At 38.8% G+C, this 24,271-nt stretch overlaps 1 protein-coding gene across 3 annotated transcripts in view; it reads left to right on the forward strand.

Moving 5' to 3' along the window:
- The window catches only part of LOC149228524 (putative MYST-like histone acetyltransferase 1), a 273,250-nt gene that overhangs the window by 7,575 nt on the left and 241,404 nt on the right, over positions 1–24,271 (forward strand). For all 3 annotated transcript variants that reach the window (XM_089378252.1, XM_089378253.1, XM_089378251.1), the window contains 3 exons: positions 3,156–3,224; positions 8,668–8,906; positions 9,098–9,175. In XM_089378252.1, coding sequence (XP_089234378.1) covers positions 3,156–3,224; positions 8,668–8,906; positions 9,098–9,175 — 386 coding nt within the window. The remainder of the gene's footprint in view (positions 1–3,155; positions 3,225–8,667; positions 8,907–9,097; positions 9,176–24,271) is intronic.

The following is a 24,271-nucleotide window of genomic DNA, read 5'->3' on the forward strand; positions in this document are numbered from 1 at the left end:
CACAATCTAGTGAGCTGTGTCTTGTCACAGTCCTTCGTGAGCAAAACAACTCGTGCACTCTATTGCCTTGTCTCACCAACTCGTGTTCACAGAACAATTGAATAGTTCTGTGCCCTGATCCTCCTTATAAGCTTTTCGAATAGGCTAAATCTGACAAGTTTTATTTCTGGAAATTGAACTAGTGATTGATGAGTTAACTGAGTCTAACTGACTCATGTAACTCATCCTTCCCAAATTTAGAACTTGAGACTCACGCATGTCAATTTCCAAAACTAACTCGCACTAGGAGACACTAAACTGAGCCTCCCACTCCAGCACATCAGTCGAACTGCTTCATAACTGTCCTAACTTATAGGAACTTGACCTAATTTTAGGAACTCGTGCATGTTAAGGAAAACTGCTTCTTGGTCTCTTTGACTAAGGCACACGTCAAAGAAGGACTTTTCTCACTACTATTTTCAACAACTGTTACCATCATTTGGCATCTTCACCAGCACTTAGTTTATGATTGATTCTGCCTTTCTAACTTGTACAGCTGTCTTCTGTTACCTTTTCTGGCAATTATTATTTTATCCCTGCTACAGTACAAATCCAGACACCTTGATTTTGTTTGTGCGCTCTCTTTCCTTCTTATTCATTTTTGACTGTATTTATTGTTTACATCTTTGGCATTAGCGTTTATGTCTTCTATTGCCCACATGTATTCTGAAATGTAACAAGTTCGCATATATCTAAAATTGCACCTGCTATGAAGCAGACTGCTGTATTTTTGCAAGAATTCCTGCTGTCTTCACTTCTTTCATGTAGCTCTTGTAGCTTTGAGTTCTTCAATATCTGCAAATACCACGTTGGAATCTTCTTGGAATATTTTGATGATGTCCTTTTACTGCTAGCATTACCATCATTGGCTTTTTTGTCATCACCTAGTTCATGACTGATTCTGCCTTACCAAATTGGGCTGCTGTCTCGTGTTAGCTTCTTATGTTTGTCTAATTAGGAAGGCAATTATATCTGTTTCCCTGCTGTGGGGTTAAACCAAAATTTGTTTCTGTGCTCCCTTTCATTCCTCTACATTTTTAACTATATTTGTTGTTTACATCTTTGGCTTCAACTTTAAGTCATATATGGCCAAGGGCTTGATTGGTAGAGTTGGTACATTATTTGTATAAATTTGTGATTAATTATTCATAATGACAACTCTATTGTTTTTGATGTTTTGAATTTTTATGTTTAATATTTGGCGTGATCCCCTATGTTAGGGACCTTGAAGGTCATTGTGACATCCCTTGAAATTTTGGGGGTCTTTTAACACATCCCTAAGAGATGTATACATGTTGTTGCATCCTGGAAACTTCGTGGGACATGCTCTTTGTTATTTGTCACGAGCTTAAGGCACTTGAGATTCTATATCACATGCATTATCCCCTGCAATTTCATGCTTTTGGGAAGTAACAATGAGCTTACAATTTAACTGCACAGTCCACCATTGGAATTCTGTCCTTCAACACATGTATTTGATTACCTCTTTTTCATTAAATGCAGTCCCAAATCATATGGAATCAAGTGGTCTTCGATGGATTCAACAAGAATCCTCTTAGCTGTGATTTCAGACTTCTTGTACTTTGCTTTTCCTTCATTATCCTGTGGTTCAGTAATCTTGCCTTTCACATAATCCATAACATCATTCTCTTCAAGAATGAGATCAATCCTTGTCTTCCAAGCCCTAAATTTGTAGCACCTTCCAACTTATTCTCTGTCGTAGTAGATGAACCTTATTGTTGACCTTATCACAAGAGTTATCGTATGGGGCTCCAACCTAACACCATTCACATTACTCTAAACAATACTTGGTTTACATTCCCAAGTGTCAGAACTCCAATATGACTTATTTTTAAAGACAGACTTGGAGTTCCAATCAAATTTCTTATCAACAGACACAGCCAAAAAAATCAGACTAAGATGAATTAATCCTCTTACAATGTGACAATACAGTTTGAACTTTGAAGCTTTAAAGATAATATTATCTCATTTCCTCAAACCTAGGAATATCTTATTAATTGACCAAATTTACTAGAGGATGAAGTGTTCCTACAGGGGCATCCTTTTCTGTCTACGCTCTGAGGTCAAATCATTTTAGTGGGAGGACTTATAATATACTTAGAGCATGCTACATAACATTTATTATGATTATGACTCAAATAATAATGAGTTGGCCCTTTTATCCAAGAGGCATGACTTTCAGATGTAACTCATCTTTTGGAAGTATATCTATGCCATCACCTTTGTACATGTGGATCAGTAACCATCATTCATTCTTATTCAGACATATTTCTGTAATTGGTGCATATAATGTTTGTGTTTGGTGGGCATTAATTCTACGAAGTGATAGTAGGTAATAATTAAACCTAAAATATTTGTTGTCAGGACAAATTTCACTCTTCATGTGTTGATGTTCTTTTGATTTCTTTCTAATATTGCTCTACAACATGACCTCTAGATTATTGGATCTATATTGTTTTGTAATAGCACTTTAAACTTTTGATTCTTTTCCTGTTGAAAACAAGTTATGTATTGCCAGGCTTTTGGCTAAAATTTCCGAAAAGTGATATCATTCCTAACTTTGTCTCATGACCTTTTCCATTATCTGTGTACTTTTGTTAGTAATGTCATTTCTATTGGCTTGGTCCCATGGTCTAATTTTCCTATTAGTATTTAGTTTTTCTAATGAAAATGCATATACTGTTTTAAACAGAAAACACATTTTATACCGTACATTACTGAGTTTTGTTTTCTGTTGGTTGAAAAGATTGTGATTGCACATTTATTTGTTTGAAATATATTTCGACCCAGGTGGTTAGGAAAGATGAGTTCTCCCTTTTCTTCTTCAAATGGAACAACAGCTACACATTCTCCTTAACTTGACCTATGCCATCTTCTGCTCCTTGTGTACCGTATATAGAGTCTAGATCAGTGATCTTTTCTTTCCACTCTCTTGGTTGGAAATATCATTATTGAGACTAGCTTGTAGAAGTATGCTAAAATTGTTGCTGTAACCTGTGATATGCTTTAAATCTGCAACATTTATGGGTCCATGTTTTATGGACACCAACACCTGCATATTTGATTTATTGATGACATTATTTTGACTCGTACAGATTTGGCGGAGATTATGGATCAACGAGAAAGTAAAGATGGAACTGAATACTATGTTCATTACAATGATCGTATGTAACCTTGTCTTTAGCTTTTTTGTCCATCTTTTTAACTATATTTTCTGAGGTGATGCTTATAAAATGTTCTTTATTCTTATTCTTATTGTGAAATAACTTAATCAATTTAAAAAGGTGCGAATAACAAGCTTAGATTACACGATGACCTGCTTGTATGATTCATAGACTGAGTATGTTGTAGGCTGACTTGCAGTATGACTCATAAAGGTTTGAGCTTTTATCAGTTTAATTGGTGTTTTTGTATAAATCTCAAATCCATGCTACCTATCAAGGGTCACAAAATCAAATATTTCTTAGGTTTGCCCACACTTTACCTGTGGTGACCTGGCTGATTCACTAGTGTGCCTGCTGGCTGCACAACTAGCTAATAAACCAGGACCGAATCCTAGTCTAACTGCACCCATGTCTTCTTATAGACTAAAGGTCAAACCCCTGTGGCCACACAGGTATGGCTTCATTATAGGTCACACTGAAGGCCATAGGTCATTCAAAATGTTTGCAGAATTCTTAATACTGAGTCCTGACAAGGTCATAAACATCCTCAGTGCAAGTGTACTGAACACAGGGATAGCTTGATCCACTGCTAGATCTGTGTGTACTTATGCACGTATGCCCTATCTACAACAGTGGAAGTTTAGCAGCATCATCTGTGCAATGTTGGAGGTTGAAGTTGCTATTATGACGATCACATTTATTGAGTAAATCCTGTGCCATAGCTGATTTTCTTTGGAGCTGTGCTTTCTGCGTCTGAGTGATCCTGTGTACAATTGATGTTGAAGGAATGGATTCCCATTCATATCTCTGATGCCCAGGTTCTTACTGACATACAAGTGAGCAATGCAGAGATCGGATTTGGCTGATTTGAAATTGTTTCATAGCTAATGGAATTCTTTCTCAACCATTAATACTGTTGTATGTTCCTTATTGCATTTGGTAAAAGACTAACCTGAGTGACATCTCCCTGAGCTGCACTTCTTCAACCTTTGGCAAAGTCTCTTGTAATATTGTGAACAAGAATAGAAGTACAATGAGTGAGTGGTGCCAACAACAGTGGACAGACAGATTGTGAATTATCAAATCATCAAGTTTAGTACTTATTTGTTTTCTTGAGCATTGGAGGAAGAGTACAATGGTGTGCTTATCAGTAGCATATTATAGTTGGATTCTTAAAGCTCTGTTGTTGCACCACACCCACTTGGGAGCACTACAAGTTCTTGCTTGGAAAACAAGGGGCCAACCCCTTGTCCACTATGTTTGGAGTCCATTTCTACATCATGGCACCCCTTGGACTTCATTAGGCCTTCTCAAAGGCCCTACGACTCATTTTGTTCAGCATCCGACCCTTTTGAGAGGCTTCTTATGTCGTTATTGAGCTATTTGGTGGGCTTGTCACCAAAAGTATTGCTATTATGCACATTATTTTATTTTAGGGTCTCAATTAGGTCAATTTAGCTAAATCAAATTCATTAGAGAGTATAAATAGAAGTGAGATGATTCATTTTCATCATCATCTCTTGGATTGGGTTATCTTCTCTTGGACATTTTCGCTATCCTTCTTGGAGGATGAGTTTGGATGAATGGATGAATTTTGATGTTTGGATCTCTTTCATTTTGTCTTGGAGCTTATTGGCATATGTTAATGATTGGATATACTCTTTCTTGTAAGTACTCTTTAAATGCTATACTTGTTATTTTCTCTTGTCACATGCATGTTGCTGGGATTTTCGCTACACTGAAATTTACTGCTTTTCTAATGCAAAATTGTGGAAATTTGATCTTTTATAGCGTTGCATCATGTCATGGGCCATGTATGAATGAGTGAATATTCCTAGAGATACTGTGTCAAATTTTGTCTCGATAAGTCATAAAATATTGCAAATCGAAGTATAAAGAGCTTGAAGTAGCTATTCTCATGCCCTAATGCCATGCAAAGTTGTTTCTAAGGCCTCCTTGACTAATTGAATCCATTCCAAATGTTAAAATCTCCTTGACTCCATCTCTCCCAAAGGACAAGGCACTAATCCTCCATAGGTGATCACTCAAAAGCATATTTTTCCTCACCTCTCTCCCTTTCTTTCTAGGCCTAGCCTCCATAGGTGACCTAGGGCATCAATTTTCTCACAATTCATCCATCTAAAAAGTTTGATCTCTTGCCCACTACTGTGCTGTTGTGTCTTCTAGAGGCCCTCCAAATTTGAAGCAATTCCGACGGTGGGATCTTGAGATATTTCAAGCCCTAGCTCCGAGATCGATTCTTGCCCTTGGTTTCCCTTGTTTAGTAACCTCATTGGGATCATTGCATCAAAATTACCAAAAATTTCTCTTTTGATCTCCTTCTCTCCCTCAATTAGGTCAAGCACACCCCTAGTTGATCAATTCCATACCCTTGACCTAATTTTGGGTCCACTTGGTCCTGTGTGGTCCCACAACCTATTGAAGTTAATTTCAGAAAGACCACTTGGAATTTTGGAAACCAAGTTTTCACAAGGATTTCTAGGACTAGATATCTTCTTTACAAGTCTTATCCTCAAACCCTAGCCATTGAAATCCCCTTGGCCCTTCCTAGGGAGCCTTATACCTTGCTTTGCAAGCAAGCAAACCATACAAAAGAATCAAGTGATAGTGCCGCCATGACACAGATATAAAAGACTGTGGCACAATACAAAATAATTAGTAGCTTGCCAAGAAAGAATGAGTGAGATATTCAGATTTGGTGATGGAGCTAAAGATGTTAAGGGCTCTTGAGCCCTCTAGAAGGTACTCTAGAGGACTTCTTTGGGAATTCAAACTATGATGATGATCCTTGTTAATGCAAAATTTAACAGGTAGTGCAAAGCCTCACTAGGCAATCTAGTTCTTATGGCAACAAAGAGATTAGCCACCACTGTCACCTTAGCGACCTCTCTGTTGTTGTTTTATGGTCGGATGTTATCTCCACAATGGAGGCTTCCTTGGCAAGACTTAGACGTTATATGACTAGGGTTATAAGACAAATGGCTCTCTGAGGATATTGTGGATAGATCACCTAGAATTGCTTCAATAAATGAGGGCTTAATGGTGATAAAGGCTTATTGGTTATAGGAGGAGGTATTGGCAAAGCCTTGGAGGCCTAGACAGGAGTTACCAGAGTTAAAATGTGCATTCCACCAATCCCAACGAGCTAAAGAAGGGCTGTTATAAGCTAGGGTATCAAAGATTGGAGGTTTTATATCATGCAAAATCATATAACAGCCAAGAAACAACCTATAAATGATAAGATCAACAAAGGATTAAAGGCTATCAAAGAGGTAAGCAAGGGATAAGGAAACTTTAGAATTTTACTGGTTTCAAATGATAAAACAACAACAAATGTCTAAACGTTAGCCCTATTTTTAGGAATGAAAAATGCAATTAATGCTTGATTTTGACTTTTTAAATTTATGAAATACATTTCCTACCAATAGGACAATAACACAAAGATGCAAAATTATAATAAAATGCAAATTTAGAGCAAACCCTAACTAAACTACCAAGAAATAAAGAAAAATAAAGAATTAAAAGGTGATCACACAACTAGACTAGTGCCTCCATTCAATTGGACAATGGAGTCAAAGAGGGCAAGGTCAATGATATAAGGACTTGGATGAAGAGGGTGGAAGCTTAATTTACATCTCTTAGAAAGTCTAGTGACTTCTTTCATCGGAGATTTAAAATCAAAGGATGCATGTAACAAGTTCCTTTGATGGATTCTTAAATGACAAATTTTGTATAAACATAGAAATAAGAGTGCTCAATCATTCCACTTGGCCCGTGATCCATATTAAAATGTCCCAAGCATTGAATGAAAGCACATGATTATGGAAATGGTTACTGTACCTTCTGATAGATGACCCAACTTCTTTAAGAAGTATGCTAGATGGGAAAGAGCACTTATCGAATCATAGGTGGAGATCTCTGAACTCAAGCTATCTGTGGATCATCATAGGGTTGCTTGTTGGCTGGCTGATCAATGGGGAGAAAAGTTCTCTCCTAGGGGTTACTCACTTTTGGTGGGTTACAATCTTAATGAATCATGCGTCATGACAGAATATTAAATCAATGGGGAGAAAAGTTCTCTCCTAGGGGTTGCTCACTTTTGGTGGGTTACAATCTTAATGAATCATGCGTCATGACAGAGTATTAAATTAGAATTTGACAATTTTTTGACTCTAGAGGCCATTTAGAGCTTTGTTATTTATATATTATGTCCTGATATATCATTTTTTTGATGGAATACACATTCCTAGGAAACCCTTCGGGTATTTCCCCTCATTTTGAGGATGGTACTTGGGGTAAACTGGTTGGTTGCAGTTTTGGCAACCTAACCTAGTGGGCACATTGAGTGAGGCCTAATAATATCCATAGAGGCTGCCAGCCAGGGACTTGACCACATGACCTACAACTTGTAATTCACAACACTCAGCGAGCTAACCCTTTAGGCTTATGTCTCAATATATCAATCAATTTTTCAGGATTTGAATTTTATGTATCTTAGAACTTAGTTATGCATTGTGATGCGATTTTGCCTAAATGAACCCTTACATGCATTGGAGTTGACAAAATTGCAGATTTGGCACAAATCTCTCTTTCTTTTTATTTATTTTTAAATAAAATTTAAGGACTTGATTTCAGGTCTCAAGTCAACTTTGAGTTGAAGGTCAAATTTGAAGTTGACTCCAAATCGAAGGACTTGCTGAGTCCAAATTTGACTACTTTGGGTGTAACTGCACATGTCCACAATTAACAACAATGTACATACTCCGTGTTTATAGTTTGCAACTCGCAAATGATTTACACAACAATGCCATTTTTTATCATCAATACTTGCAATATGGTGCTTGCTTAGGGTTGTACCAGTTGTAAGCTTTTTCTATTTACTAGTAAAAATATTAGGTGTTAAGAGTAAATCAACATGGTTGCATTTGTATGATGTGTTTCCATACATTTTTTTACTAAACTACATTGAAGGTCAACTATTGAGTTAAAAGGTTTTGTTGAGTCCAAGTTTGACTACTTTCGGTACAACTGTCCATGCCTACACTTAACAACAATGTCTATGCTCTTTGATGTTTATAGTTTGGATTCTGGAACTCCCAATCATTTACTCAACAATGTCATTATTTGTCTTGTGTATTTGCAATTTTTCCTCTGATCAGCATCTTAAGTTACATTTGGATCTAATTTGTTTTCTATTTACCGATGAAAATATTTAGATGTCACTGTAAATCCACATGGTTGTATTCATAGTATGTATGTTTGTGTATTGCTTACTACATTGCATATCAATTTTCGTGCTTTTGTCTTTTTTGTTCTTTGATCTTTTTTCTTTTGAGTTAATTAGCATTTCGTTGTGAATTAGGTTCTTATACTGTAAAGACAATATTGAAGTGTAGGTGTTTTGTTTTTTAAATCCTTGTAGAGAACAAAAGACTTGATGAGTGGGTCTCTTTTACAAGACTTGAGGATCCAAAAACAGAAATAGGTTGTGGGTTCCAGTCTGAAATTGGGGAAAATCCTGCTCCATTGATTGCTCCAGCCACGCCAACTATAGTTGGGTCAAGTTTAGGGGACCCTAAGTTGGATGCTCCAGGTACATCAGATCGTAAGTTGACTCGCAATCTAAAGAGGCGCTATGATGAGATACACAATGTGCAAAAGGTATGTGTAGAATATTTGATCCAGTAATAATTTTGACCATAGCAAAACTATATGGAATATCTATAACAAACTAGTGTTGGTTTATTGGAATTGAAATAGTTAGAATAAGAGTGAAGACATATGGGTTTTCTTACAAATTCTTGAGTGACATGTTTCAGTTTAACAAGGCATCATTTCGGATATGTTATCAGGGTCTAGAGGAACTCTCACCCATTGACCAAAATCTTGAAAAGGAGCATGAAGAAAAGACTAAAGTCAAGAACATTCAGGTTATTTTTCCTCATGGATAAGTCTTAGATTCAATTTTCTTTTTTCTAGTTTATTTTAATTTTTTATTTCTTTTAAATTTTATAGTTGTAAGTATCATAAAAGTTTGGGCCAAATGAAATAAATTTTTGGAGAAAATAATATCAACTAGGTTTTGCACTTGCACTTGAATGTAGACATTATAATATAACACTTCTTCATTCAGTTTGTCTTGATCGTTTAATTTAAGTTGGAAAACTTTAGTATAGCTGGCAGATGTTCATGATACTTTCTTTCAAGAAGTGGCTATTTTGGCAGGCAATAACGAGGTGAATGCATGAATAGATTGTATCTTTCCTTCATCAGAAGAAAGCAGTGCAACATGTTATGTTAAAGCAAGAGTTAGGCTAGTAATTCTTGAATTTCGTTGCGAAAATGATTTCATATGCAAAGTGTCACATGCCCACTCTCTAGTTGTGTACAGTTTCGTTGTATAGGTAACAAGCTATTGTTATGAGTTTGCTTTAGTAGAAAAAAATCCCATCATTCACATTATGTGATCTTGTTGGCAGCTTAGTTAAGATGAAAACTGAAGCTTACTAATGTGCAATGTTATTTTTGATTTGAAATGATTATAGTAAGAAGAAAACTTCTTCAAAAGACTAGTCCTTAATATCTCTCATTATTAATTTATAAATATATACCTATCTTACCTTTGGAAGATTATTTCAAAGAACTTGTAACTTTTTAGTTGGGATTCTATTGGTTTTGTCCATATATTTCTACATTTTCTAATGAGTTTCAATTGGCACTTCCCAATTGAAGGATCTATTTTGCTCTATTCTTAGTTTGTAACTCATCATCCTAGACATGTGTGTTCACGTACTTATGATATAGTATTGAAACAGCAATAATGACATGTGATCATATTAATCCTAATAAAGAAAGTTGACAATGATTGATGATATTCTGAAAATTGTTCATGAGTTGAATCCCGACATTTTTTATGGTGATGTGATACGAGTTTTTGTTTTGTAATAGTCATATAATAATGCGATATAATTAGCTTAATACTTCTATTTTTAGAGTAAATTAAAGTGACTTGAGTTATTAATTAAGTCACATGTTCTTTTTGATAACTTAAAAGTGGTTGCCATATTTAAATGTCTATCACAAGACATCATTGTAGACATGGTGATTCTCTCTCCTTGATATTAGGAGAGCTACCTGGTCCAGTAGACTTGATACTCCCCTCTCTTGTGCCCTCATACAAGACATTATTTTGGAGGTTTTGGTTTTCAACAATTTTTTGTACTTGGATTTATATTCTAGACATAATTTCCTTGAACATCTTTCCTTTCGGTTTTTTCTTATTCTTAGATCTTAAAGAGCAAATGTGTTTCTCTCTCATCACTTTTGCTTTGTTGAATGGTGTTGTCATTGATGCCAACATTGTTTTTTGAATGCTCTTAATACTCGTCTAGTTTGCATCGATTGGAATCTCCAAAGGACAGGAAGCCTGGAAAGGCCTAGAAGCCCTGCACTCGTTGATAAGTTTGAGGATGAAAATTAGTAGGTTTGCTCCTAAGATCACCACCATTGGATTCTCCTCGTCATACCTATTCCGATGGTATGTGGCACGTCACAAGGGTCCTCATGGTTTGAGAGATATGCTTGTTTTTTGTTCAAATATGAAGCCCCCTCCTTGTGGTTGAAATCCCCAAAAGGAGATGACGTGGCAGTCTATCATTAGCCAAATCTTTTTTTTTTTCAGAGAAAAAAAACATCATGGATTTATATTAAGGAAATATAAATATCTGCAATACATTACATTTTTTTGGGGGCTATGAGATGCCCAAAACCAGATACTATATAGTGGATCTCATTAGCCAAATCTTATGAAGCCAAAACCGGGTCTTTCATTACAAAAATTTAATTAAAAATATTATGGCAAAAATTCCTTGTGGAAGGGATCACAATTAAATTTCTAGCACAAGTTAGCCTAAATTAAAAAGGGGTTTTTGGCTCCAATTTGAAGTTTTAAAATTTCAAATCTTTCCCTCCAAACTATATAAGTCGGCTCTCACATATGACACCTTTCAAATCTATATAAAGAGGACTCCTTTTCTTCACAGCTAGGGAAATTAAATGCTGATCTTCTCCTGTTCGCTCTACAATCTATTAGCCTGGAGTTGTCTTGAAAATCTTCTTGGAGGTTGAGAATTCTGAAATGGTTTCGGCTTATTCTCTTGGGTTGTGTTTTTGGTAGAGTTCCGCTGGGTTTTCTCAAGCCTATTTTGCAGACAGCTCTGAGAAAGATTCACACCCTGTTTTGGATTGATTCTTTTAGGCATTTCGACCTCTCTTTGAAGGTCAATCTGAAGTTGTGTGGGCTGCAAACTACAATCAAACGAAAGTTCTTTTGAGGTGCTTCTGTGATAATTTTTGGCCCTTTATGGATAGATCTGAATAGTTTCATAGGCTTGCGGCCTTGTATATTTTGGCATATGGTCTTGAGGGTTACGTTGGGCTCAAACTTGTATTGCAGGCAGAACATATCTTAACACATCAGGCTCCTTTTTGAAGCAGTTTTTTGGCACTCTGTCAGGGCATGGCTCTTGGCACATTCTGGACATTTCAGATCCTTTTTGATACTTCTCCTGATCTGGTTGAAGTCAGTTTGAAAGGAGAGTTTCGGTCCAATCCCGAGGCTCTCATGGTCTGAAGCAACTTGAACTTCTGCATAACTTTGGGACGTCATTATTTGTGGTCTCCTGAAGTGTTTTGATCCTGTTATGGCATGTATTCTACTGCGAACTTGAGGCATTTACTTTTGTACAAAGGGTTTGGTTCTGTGGTAGCGCATACATAGCATTGCCTTGATAAACCTCGCACTATGAAAAGTTGAAGATAGGATTAAATTCTATTATCTCCAACAACAACATGCTCTAGCTGTTGAGGATCCTTGAGGTATGTAGAGATTTTATGAGCTGTGTGCAACAGTAGATTAAGCTAAGTTAACTGTGCTTGCATATGGAGGATGCTATTAGAGGCTTGAGCGTATATACCTGAGTATTATTTTGTTCACAAAATTGGAGTGTATGCCCAAGTAAACTTGCGTATGGACAGAAAAATAATATTCTTCTGCCTGTAGACATAATGTGCATCTGTTAGGGCCGATACATAAACGTTTCTGGAGCACTTCCCAGGGGGAAACTTCATTTTTAGAATCAGTGTAGGAATTTACAGGGTAAGTTCCTCAGAAAGAACACCAAAAGGACACCGCTCACAACCAGATCACAGATTAATACACCAGTATTTTTGACGTGGTTAAAACCCTCAAAGAGGGAAACAGTCCACGGCCTGTCCCAACGTGGGTACTACAGGCAATTTATTAATCAAAGAATGAAAATTTACATAAGCTTCTCTCATGCACGGATTACCCGAACAATGACCCTCCAGGCGCTTTAAATAGAACTCATGGACCAATCGGGTGTCAAGCCACGGATCAAGTGTCGGTAATACCGAGGAGAGAATGAACCGTTGGATCACTACAAATCGTGACCGTCGGATTGTAAGTTACAAAATGTACAACGGTAAAGAAACACACTTTACCTAACTCTATACCTAACTCTACACTAGACCAAGTTGAACTTAACTATATCCTATGTGTCGGAATATCCTAACATCCCCCCTTAAGAACAACTTGGGATAGGATTGAAGGATTTACAAATATGACACAATAGGAGAAGGAAGGAGGCACTAGAGCCTATCCCCCCTTAGTGACAACTTCCTGAACTCCAAGCATATATCGAAGTTTAGTGAACTTCGCCTCTGTGAGAGCCTTTGTGAAGATGTCTGCAACCTGATCATCTGTTGGACAATATTGCACTTCAAGAACATGGTCATGAATGAGCTTTCTGATGAAGTGCATGTGTAGTTCAATGTGTTTGCTGCGCTGATGCTGGACTGGATCTTTGCGTAGCTGAATGGCACTTTGATTATCACACCAAAGTGTGGTTGGATGCTGCTACTCAAAGCCAAACTCTGATAGGATCTGACGAAGCCACAAGGCTTCCTTACTAGCTTCCACGGCACCACGATACTCTGCTTCTGCTGACGAAAGAGAAATGGCAGCCTGTTTCTTACAAGCCCATGTAATAGGTCCTGAACCAAGAGTGAAGACATAACCGGCAGTAGACTTCCGATCATCAGGGTCACCAGCCCAATCAGAATCAGTGAAACCAACTAATAGAGGAGCTGCTTTGGCACTGTAATGAATCCCAAACTGTATTGTACCTCGAACATAACGAAGTATTCTTTTAGCTGCTTTCCAATGACTTTCACGGGGGTTTTGCATAAAACGAGCAACAAGGCCAACGGCAAAGGAAAGGTCAGGACGAGTATGGGTTAAATACAAAAGTTTTTCTACAAGTTGACGGTATAAGGTAGCATCAACTTCAGGAGAAGTACAAGAGACTGAAAGTTTGACTCCAGACTGAAAGGGAGAAGGGGCTGGCTTACAGTCTTCCATGTGAAAATGACGAAGAATATCACAAGCATACTTGGACTGGGAAAGGAAAATACCCTCCTTGGATTGCAAGACTTGAAGACCGAGAAAATAGTGTAAGTGTCCTAAGTCTGTCATTTCAAATTTCTTTTTAAGGCTGGACTTCACATGGTTTATAAGGTTGGGATCACTGCTAGTAAGAATAAGATCATCAACATAAAGAACAAGGATGATAAGAGAGTTGCCCACTTTCTTGGTGTAGACAGTATTGTCAGAATGACACCTAGAAAAGCCAGATTCTAAAAGAAAGCTATCCATTTTGGCATACCAAGCCCGAGGAGCTTGCTTGAGACCATAAAGGGATTTCTTAAGTCGACAAACAAGGCTGGAGTCTGTTTGTATGAAGCCAATGGGTTGTTCCATATAGATTTCTTCCTGCAAGTCCCCATGCAAGAATGCAGATTTAACATCCATCTGATGGACTTCCCATTTTAAAGAGGCAGCAAGGGAAAGAACAAGGCGGATAGAGTTCATTTTGGCAACAGGGGAGAAGGTTTCAGTGTAGTCAATGCCTTCAACCTGTGAAAAGCCCTTAGCAACAAGACGAGCTTTATGTTTATCAACTTTCCCATCTGGTCCATACTTGGTTCTGTAAACCCATTTACATCTAACAAGTTTGCGTCCCTTTGGTAGAGGAACAAGATCCCATGTATCATTTGTCAACAATGAATGATATTCTTCATTCATAGCTGCTTCCCAATGTGGATGGCCTGAAGCTTCTGCAAAAGTGTCAAGATCATGATTTACTAGAGCTTGTGCCAGTAAAGAAGAGGCTCTTTCAAACTGAGAACGTGTGCGTCGCTGATCTGTAGGATCACCGGCAAGATCACCTGCTGCATCCCGAGTAGCACGGACCCATCTTGGAAGTTGAGGATCCTGAGAAGGTGGGGGAGGATTGTCATCCTCACTTTCATCATCTGAAGAAGAAATGTTTTCAAAAGTAGAAGAGATAGGAAGAGGTGGCACATCCGCCGGACTAGGCTGGCATGTCGATTTATTTTCATCAAATTTTACATCTCTTCTAATGATGACATTTTTGGACTTAAATGGAATAAGTCGATAACCTTTTACATCTTCAGAGTATCCAACAAAAGTACATTTCTCACTCTTAGGTTCTAAAGCTTTATGCTTTTCATCTGGAATATGGGCCCATGCTTCACTTCCAAAAACACGAAAGTGACTTACATCTGGTTTAATGGAACTCCAAGCTTCTTCTGGAGTGATATTCTCTAGAACCTTAGTAGGAGTGCGATTGATTATATAATTTGCACAATTAATTGCTTCGGCCCAAAAACTAAGACTGAGTCCTTTAGATTGCAGCATACAATTAGCCATTTCCTTTAAGGTGCGATTTTTCCTTTCAGCTACACCATTTTGTTGTGGAGTGTATGGAACAGTATGTTGCATTTGAATTCCATTTTCGGTGCAAAAGTTGATGAATGTGTTTTTAACATATTCTCCACCATTATCAGTTCTTAGCTTAAGAATTTGATGTCCAGATTGTTTTTCAACAAAGGCTTTGAAGGCCAAAAATGTGTTAAATACTTCGCTCTTGAGTTTTAAGAAGTATACCCAAGTGCGTCTGGAGAAATCATCAATGAAAGTTAAGAAATACTTGCAGCCAGAGAATGAAGCAACAGGAAGTGGACCACATAAATCACTGTGCACAAGCTGTAAAGGGGCTGAGGCGTGCCAAGAGGCACGTTTGTCAAAACTGTCCCGATGATGTTTTCCGAGTACACATCCGGAACAAACACCATCTCTGCAAGATACCATAGGAAGACCTGTCACCATATTTTCTTTACATAGATGCTGAAGGGAGCGATAGTTTAAGTGACCAAATCGCTCATGCCAAAGTTTGCTCACTTCATCATTATGAGCAACAAATACTGAGGGAAGATTGGATGACCCAAAGTTGTGAAACTTATACAACCTTGTGGAATCATCAGCAATACCAGTAGCTAGAATCTGTTTAGGATCTCTTAGATCCTTGATTACAACATCATGAGGTGAAAATTCAACAATTTTACCTTCACCTGAATGAGTTTTCTGATATACAGATAGAAGGTTGCAGGATAAGGTTGGAACACATAATACATCATTAAACTGACCATTGTCTAGATGAACAGTTCCAGTCCCTACAACATTAAGAGATCTATCATCACAAACATATATATTTTTGGTGTTACAATCATTTAAAGAAGAAAACATGGCTTGGTTTTTGGCCATGTGATAAGAGGCTCCAGAATCAATGAGCCACTCATAAGAAGGAGAAGAAGAAGATACATTTAATGCATAACCAGACTGAGATGATTGACAACGACATGCAGAAAGTGCCATTCCGGAAGTTGAAGTTGAAGTAGGCTCCACATGGATGTTATGTTTCTTCATTGCGGCTTCCAAGGCTTCCATCTTCTTAAAGCATTTAGATTCTAAGTGGAAACAAATACAGAGTAGGCTGGTCCCAACTTAGTAATGATGGAATAAATAAGGTTACCATCTTCTTTCTTAACTTTAACACCTTCCAAGAGATATCTAAGGGTCTTGAATTTGGACAAGAAATCTTCAATGCAAGAAAAATTATTAGGATCCAAAGTAAGCAACTCATTTTCAAGTTGATGGGCTCTAATTTCATTTTTAATCCCAAAAACTTTAGCGAGTTTTTCTAATGCTTCATGAGGAGTCTCAAGTTCTGCAATGTGGAATCTAATATCAGGAGAAATAGACATCCCTATCAAACCACGTGCTTGATCTTGTCTATTTTCCCATTTTGCAGCCTTGTCTTCATCTTTTGGTTTCTTCTCTTGGTCTGTGGCTATTCTGAAGAGACCTTTACTTCTAAGTAAATCTTCCATGTAGGCTACCCATTGGAAGTAGTTAGTGCTGTCAAGAATGACTTGGCATGGACTTTCCATTTTTTTTTTTAAAACTGAAGCTGAAGATGCTGAAAGTAAGTGTTCCAATGGATAGATCTCGAAAAAATAGGCGATTTAAAAAAAAAAACGGCTTTGAAAAAGGCTTCCGGATGAAGAAGTTATGGCTTTTTGAAAAAAAATTGTTGACGTTGCCGGCAAAGTGCGCGAATGTGCGGGAATGAAAAAATCCGCCCCCACAAAATGGAGACTTGAACCCAAGACCTCTACTCTCTTAAAATAGCTTTGAACCAATTGATCTATACAAAAAATTTGAGAGAGAGAGAGAGAGAGAGAGAGGGGGGGGGGGCCTTGGTTTGCGTGCTTGCCTTGAGAAAGCTCTTTTTCCCTACAAAACACAAAACACAAAACACAAAACCCAACACGAATATGCAAAGAAAAACGAACCTTGCGGCTCGAAGTTAGCTTTAGCCAAAAAACTAGAAATTTATAAAAAAAATCTCAAAGTTAGCTTTAGCCGAAAAACTAAATATTTTTCTCAATGTTTCTGATTTTCCGAGATCACACTAAGGTGTAGGGAAAAGAGCATACGCATGAGAAAAATCCTTCCTTTCTGTTTCTGATTTGCCCAGATCGCACAGAGTCGCAGGGCAAAGAGCATACGCAGAAATGAAAGGTATAGATCCGGTTAAAAAAAGGGCTAAATAAACCGAAACCGAAATAAGCAGAGAGAAAATAACAGTAAACTGCAAAAAACACTGTATACCTTCCGATCTAAAAAATGACGCAGCTGGGGCTACCGGAAACCTTTTCGCGTGAAACGAAAGGGGTTCCTCACTGGAACAGATGCTCCGAACGCAACAGAGCAGTCCTCTCGGCCCGAAAGCAGTCAGAAATAACAGATCTAGGAAACGACAGCCGCATGCAGTTCTACCGGCTTCAGATTTGGATCACCAACGGACGTGGCCCTCAAATAGCTCTGATACCATGTAGAAATTTACAGGGTAAGTTCCTCAGAAAGAACACCAAAAGGACACCGCTCACAACCAGATCACAGATCAATACACCAGTATTTTTGACGTGGTTAAAACCCTCAAAGAGGGAAACAGTCCAGGGCCTGTCCCAACGTGGGTACTACAGGCAATTTATTAATCAAAGAATGAAAATTTACATAAGCTTCTCTCATGCACGGGTTACCCGAACAATGACCCTCCATGCGCTTTAAATAGAACTCATGGACCAATCGGGTGTCAAGCCACGGATCAAGTGTCGGTAATACCGAGGAGAGAATGAACCGTCGGATCACTACATATCGTGACCGTCGGATTGTAAGTTACAAAATGTACAACGGTAAAGAAACACACTTTACCTAACTCTATACCTAACTCTACACTAGACCGAGTTGAACTTAACTATATCCTATGTGTCGGAATATCCTAACAATCAACAACATAAAAATATTTGATTTAGGGGGACAGGACAATTTCCACAATTTTTTAGACCACCAAGGGGGGGGGGGGGAGTGGGGTCTGTTTTCTCTTAGAGCAAGAACATGATTACCATATTTTGGGCTATATTGAGAAAGAACAAGATTTTTGATGCAGATAATATATCCCTTAGAGTTTAAGGCCTGAATTAGTTGCTCAGATAGTATGTGAGGATCCTTGCTGCCAATCCAGGGGTCTTTTCCAATGAGAAGATTTGTGCCATTGCCCACCTCCTATTTGAGCCCAAAGAAAATGAGTTCTATAGAATTGACGATAGCTCTGCAGACTATCGATCCATTTCCTGCCCATTTCCTAGCGGATCTAAGCCAATCAAGCATTGAGGTAGGGGTGATATATTTCCGTTCCATAACATGTGCCCAGGGTCTCGATCCATTTATCAGCTTCCAAGCACCTTTAGCTGCAAGAGCTTGAGAACCAATCAATGTTCTTTAATCCCCAACCACGCAGAGCCTTGGGCAAAGCAATAGAGGACCAAGCAGTGAGGGCAAAGGGTTTTTTATTCTGTTAAACATCTCATAAGTATCTCAGGGAGAGTTGCTTTACATTGTTGACGGTGCCCTTTAGAATCCATGCCAAAATATGCCTCTGATAGACTGGGATGGCTTCTAAAACAGATTTGCAGAGTACCAACCTCCCAGCTCTAGAGAGCTGCTTATTACACCAACTCCTGAATTTTAATTCAGTTTTCGCTATAAGCCAGGCCCAGTCGATTTCCTATAATTATTAGGCTTCAGCATGAACCCCAAGTATTTCAGAGAGTCCCCAAGAGGTTGGGGAGGCTTTGAGAGGAGCTCATTTACTAGAGTCGAGTCCTCCTGATCAAGAGCATTTCCAAGAAGGGAAGATTTTTCGTGATTGATTTCATTCTAGTTGCGATATAGAAGGTGTCTAGGATCTGATTTTGGGCTTGCATGCTTCCAACGTCCATAGTAATAAAGATTAAAATGTCATCCACAAAAAGTAGTTGCGATAGGGAGCAATTATTTGTGATAGAATTACCTTTTAGAGAGTGTCTTCTTCTTGCATTTTGAATGGCCCTGCTCAGGGCTTCCGCCTCCAGAAGCAAGAGGAGGGAGGAGAGTGGGTAGCTCTGTCAAAGCTCCGCTGAGGATTGAAGAACAGGGAGGCAACAAGATTATTAAAGAGCCTTGGAGGTGGAGCTGATACAGTTGTAGACCCAATCTACAAAGCGAGTATTGAAGCCCAGGTGAATGAGCAACAATTTGATAGATAACCAGTCCACCTTGTTGAAGGCCTTTGATAAGTCCACTTTGTAGATCAGGACCTTTTACTTTTGCAGATGAATGGAGTGAAGACCTTCCTGAACCAGCCCAATAGTCTCATGAATTTGACGATCTCTCGTGAACCCAAATTGTTCCCTGGAGATGTATTCCTAGATAATGTGCTTTATCCAGAGAGCAATAGTCTTTTATATGATCTTGTATATTGTATTGCATAAGATATAGGCCAGAACTTTACAAAAGAATCTGCAGAATCCGATTTAGGGATTAGAGCCAGGAAGGTGGGATTAAAAGGGGCCATAATTCTTCCATTTTTTTTGGAGCATTCAATGACTCCCCTAAGATCTTCTCCGATGAAGTCGAAGTAGGCCAAGTAGAATTCAATAGTCAGCCCTTCAGGCCCAGGGCTTTTGTCTTTCTGAAAGCTCTTAAGGACCATTTCGAGTTCCTCTTTTGTGACCTCTCTCGTATGTTCCATGTTTTCATCTTCATCGACAAATATAGGGAAGAAATTTGCCATTTGAATGATTTTATGTATATTTGCCCTTTCGTTCCTTTTAAAAGTTTCCTTGAAATATGGGCATCCTTCCGATGCTATATATTTAAAAGTAGACGCCTTTGAACCATCAACTCACTTTATTTCCTAGATAGTATTGATGGCTTTCCTATGATTTGCCACCCTATGGGAGTATTTCGTGTGTTTGTCCCCCCCCTGGAGCCACGATGCTCTGCTTTTCAGACGCCATTCCTTTTCTTTCTCAAACAGCAGGGTCCTTTTTTTCTCTTCCAGATATTTTAGGATTTTTTCTGGTCATTTGTGAAGGTGGAATGGTCTGAGGCAGAGAGGATGTTTTGTAAATCATTTTCTACTTCTGCCAGTAATCTCTCATCTTGAAGTCGTTTCTCTTTGGTCCACCCAGAAATAATTTTTTTTGCCCTCTTAATGTTCTCTTGGAACTGAATGGGGGTTGAGGAATTTTGATCCGGATCATATGGTGCCCAAGAGGCCTTTAATTTTTCCATAAAGGTGGTATTTCTCCAGCCACCTAGAGTTCAGCTTGAAAGGACCAATGGGCTTTTCTGGGCTAATGCTCATGTCAAGAAAAATCAGATTGTGATCTGACTCTCTGCCCAGTGATATCCACTGTTTGATTTGCAAATTTTCTTCTAAGAGGCTTTCAGATATCAAAAATTTATCTAATCTTTTTGTAATATATTCACTCCCTGTTCTGTTGTTTGTCCAAGTGGGAAGGATTTTGGCAGGGAGAACATTTACCATCCCTCCGAAACCAATACAATCCACAAAGAAATCTACAAGTGCATCTACGCGGGCCTTTGACCCCCACAGTTTCGATTGGCCCGTAGTGAAATTTAGATCCCCACTGATACAGACAGCCCAAAACAAAACAGGGCAGTCTGAAAATATTTTGCTAGAAGGGCTTCCTATTAGAGTATGGACCATAGATGTTGGGCCCATAGAAAGAAATACCACTATCCCTTTCAATTAGGGAGATTGCTAAGAAAGAATGGGAAGTTGCTATCTCGAGATGAGGCCACCAAATTTGCCCGAAGCATCCTAGTGAAAGGACCAATTTGTAAGAAGGCTCAAGAGGATTTGTTATGCCTTGTGAACTTCTAATATGGTTTCCTGGATTAAAGTCACTTGAGAAGAGTATGAAACAATTAATCTTTTTAGGGCCCTTGTCTTATTGGGGTTGGCCAAACCCTTAATGTTGCAAGAAAGAAATTTCATTTTGAAGCCTCCACAAGGAGGGATGGAACTCTAAGTGCCCTGATTATAGATTTTTGTTTGCCCATTTTTATTTCTGAAGAAGCTTGCATCTTTGCAAGGGAGAGGAAAAAATTTGTTCCTTGGCCGGAGGTCGGGGGAGGGGGTCCTCCAAAAACCCTAAACCCCCACCATGTTCTAAGTCAAAAAGCTTTTGAGATATGCCATTCGAAGATGGGATATTGCCCGTCGATTTGAGACAATAAATATGGGAGGTTTTCTAGGAGGTTGATTCAACTTGAGGGGCAATGAAGCAGGGTTTCAGTACTACATTTGATATGGAGGAGGTTTTATTGGACAGGTGGGATCAGGTGTAGAGTGGGAAGGCATGGCTTGGTGGGGGGAAAGGAAAGTTTTAAAAGAGCTGAAAGGGGGCGTGTTTCGTATGGTAATGGAGGGGAAGAAAGAGCACAAGGCAGTGAAACATATTTTGAATTACAGGAAAGGAAAGGGAGGAAGATATCCATACCCGAGACCATGTCCAAGGTAATCAGCTGCGCCAGAACCACATCCTTCAAAATCTGCTCGGACCAATGGGCCTCCGCATCATCTGGCTCTACTTGCACAACATTTTCTTTGTAATCCAAGTCAGGGGATGGGAGTGAGTCCTTTTCTTGCTGCCCATGATCCTCACATGCCAAAATTGAGAACAAAGGGCTATTGGAGTTAGAAACCCTAGGCTCCTTCCTTACCCATTTCTTTGTTGGTCGACCTAGGTTGCAATACTTATTCAAAAGCCCATATGAGTGACATCTCATACATTTAAAGGGTATCCTTTCATAGTCAAGAGCCTGTTTATTGATTTTTCAGCTAAACTGTATGGATATAGACTTCGAGAGCCTGATCGACAGATTTAAACCAGGGTTCGGGCCATGGCCATATAACCAATTTTTTCAAAAGACATGTTCACTTCACAGAAACATCCCAAGATATTCCCAATTTTTGTGGAAACTTCTTTTGTTTAGAATCCCCACGGAAGGGCCGCTAATCTGACCGAAATAGGACTTACAGACAATTTGTCTGTTCTATTGTCGAACTTAACGAATTGACGTTTTAGGTAGAGTGCTTGTGACACCCACTGCCATTGAACTTGTAGTAGCTTCTCCACGTCTTCAGATGAGTTAATGATCCACCCCATCTAGCCCTTTGCCAGAATTAGGCAATGGGGTGAATATCTTAGGAGAGGGGATAAATTCTTCATAGTCCATTTCCGCAGGACGATCATCACCATTCTTTTACTTGCGAAGTGGTTGACCACTACTATTTTTTCCATCTTCGATATATCATTTAGTTTTACTCCCTCACCAAGTACCAAATTTAGGTCTTCAAACTTACGTTTGATGCACTTCTTATTTGGTTTATGCCCCACGTTTCTAGCTAGCTGGAGGGGTGGGCTACAGGTCAGATGAGGTGCCCCACTCAACATCTCCCATGTTGAAAGATTGTTAAGAAAGCTTCGAGGAGGCAAAGTGCAACAAGTGTTCACCATGATGTTAGAGGATGCGTCAAAGTCACCACAGGAGGAGGGAGGGTTTGTGGCTTGGCTCGCGGGTGGAGGAAGGTGAGGACTGTCAGGGAAGTTTGACGAAGGAGTTGGAGGGAAAAGTGAAAAGGGCGTGAGCGATAAGGGGGACATGGAGGGGGTAGGTGGGATCCACTCTGAGATGCCCATATCTACCATAGAACATGTCAGGGAAAGGCCACAAAACACTTCTTCCTTCTTCGACCAGATTTGCAAGCTTGCCAATGGGTCATTCAAGAAGTCCACTAGTTCGTCGCTTTTGACATCCATCCCATGTGACTTGAAACCTTCACGAGTTGCCTCTGCCAACGTCGACCATATATATATATATATTGCGAAAATTGTGAGTCCGAACAAGGTTCGGAAATGATTTTTGTTCTGAAAAGATTGTTATTATTTCAAAAACTCGTGACATTGTGAAGGGAAGAAAACTTTGTGCCACAACCCCCTCCTCTCCTCCACCACCAACGATCCTACTACCCTCGGGTTATTCTTGGATGCTTCATTAAAGAAAAGGATATAATTACTTCACGAGGAGAGCCAATTCTTAAAATCCTTTAAAGGGAGTCTTAATTGCCACTTTCTTAGGATTGAATGGGAGGAGGAAGGGTCTAGCTTAATACCAAGCACTATTTGCCATTCTGATTCCAAAGAATCTAAATTTTGGACATATGTACTTTTGATTTTTTTGGAGTCGAATGACTCTCTCAATAAGGCCGTGACCGGCCCCATTGTTTTGTTTTGATCTATTATTTCCTCTTGAAATATAGTTCTATTTCTTGTGAACCAAATCTTCCAATAAATGAATTTTGGAATGGCATTCCAAGCTCTTCTAAAGATAGATTTCCCATTGAGATTGCCTACGTAACATTTATCCCATTCCCCTAGAAGGCCATGCATGCTGAGGGGCCAATTGACATATTGGCTTAGATGTTGTAGGACCAAATTCCAAGTAAGTGCTACCACAAAATCTAGCAGCTTAGTGTAAAGTCTCACTAGACACTCTAGGTTAAGGGCGACAATGGGATCTAGCACCACTGTAACCTCAGTGGTTGTTCCCCTGTTGTTTTTTGGATGGATATTATCCCCACAAGGGGGGCTTCCCCAACATGTCTTGGAGATTAAGTAATCCAAGTACTCCCAAGCTATATTCCCTCTAAGAACGGTTAATTTAGACACCCTATAATTATATTCAATAACGTAGGGCTTCAGGTGAATTGGGGTAGCGAGTTCAAAGAACCTATGGCTAGGTCTAGAGGGCTACGATAAGTCTCCGAGATGCTCAAATAGATTCCAAACATGTGCTACATTAATTTAATGCTTGATGTTATAAACTAGTGCTTAAGATAAAGACTATTTATTACATGCATGATAAGAATAGCAAAAACAATCCACAATTAATGATAAACAATAAACTATCAAAGGTTATTTAATGAGCAAACAAGGGAAAAGATTACAACAAAGTTTCATTGGCTGAAAAATACACAAAATAGCTATTAAAACCTAGATGTCAGCGCTAGTATTATGGTTTAACAATGCATAAAAATGATATTTTTCCTTTTTCAATTTAAGATATGCAAAGGCTAACCCTAGGACTATGATATTTGAGGTATTTT

The sequence above is a fragment of the Pinus tabuliformis genome, chromosome J (assembly GCF_031772625.1).
Source record: "Pinus tabuliformis cultivar Carrire ecotype Pingquan chromosome J, CPIR1, whole genome shotgun sequence".
NCBI lineage: Eukaryota > Viridiplantae > Streptophyta > Pinopsida > Pinales > Pinaceae > Pinus > Pinus tabuliformis.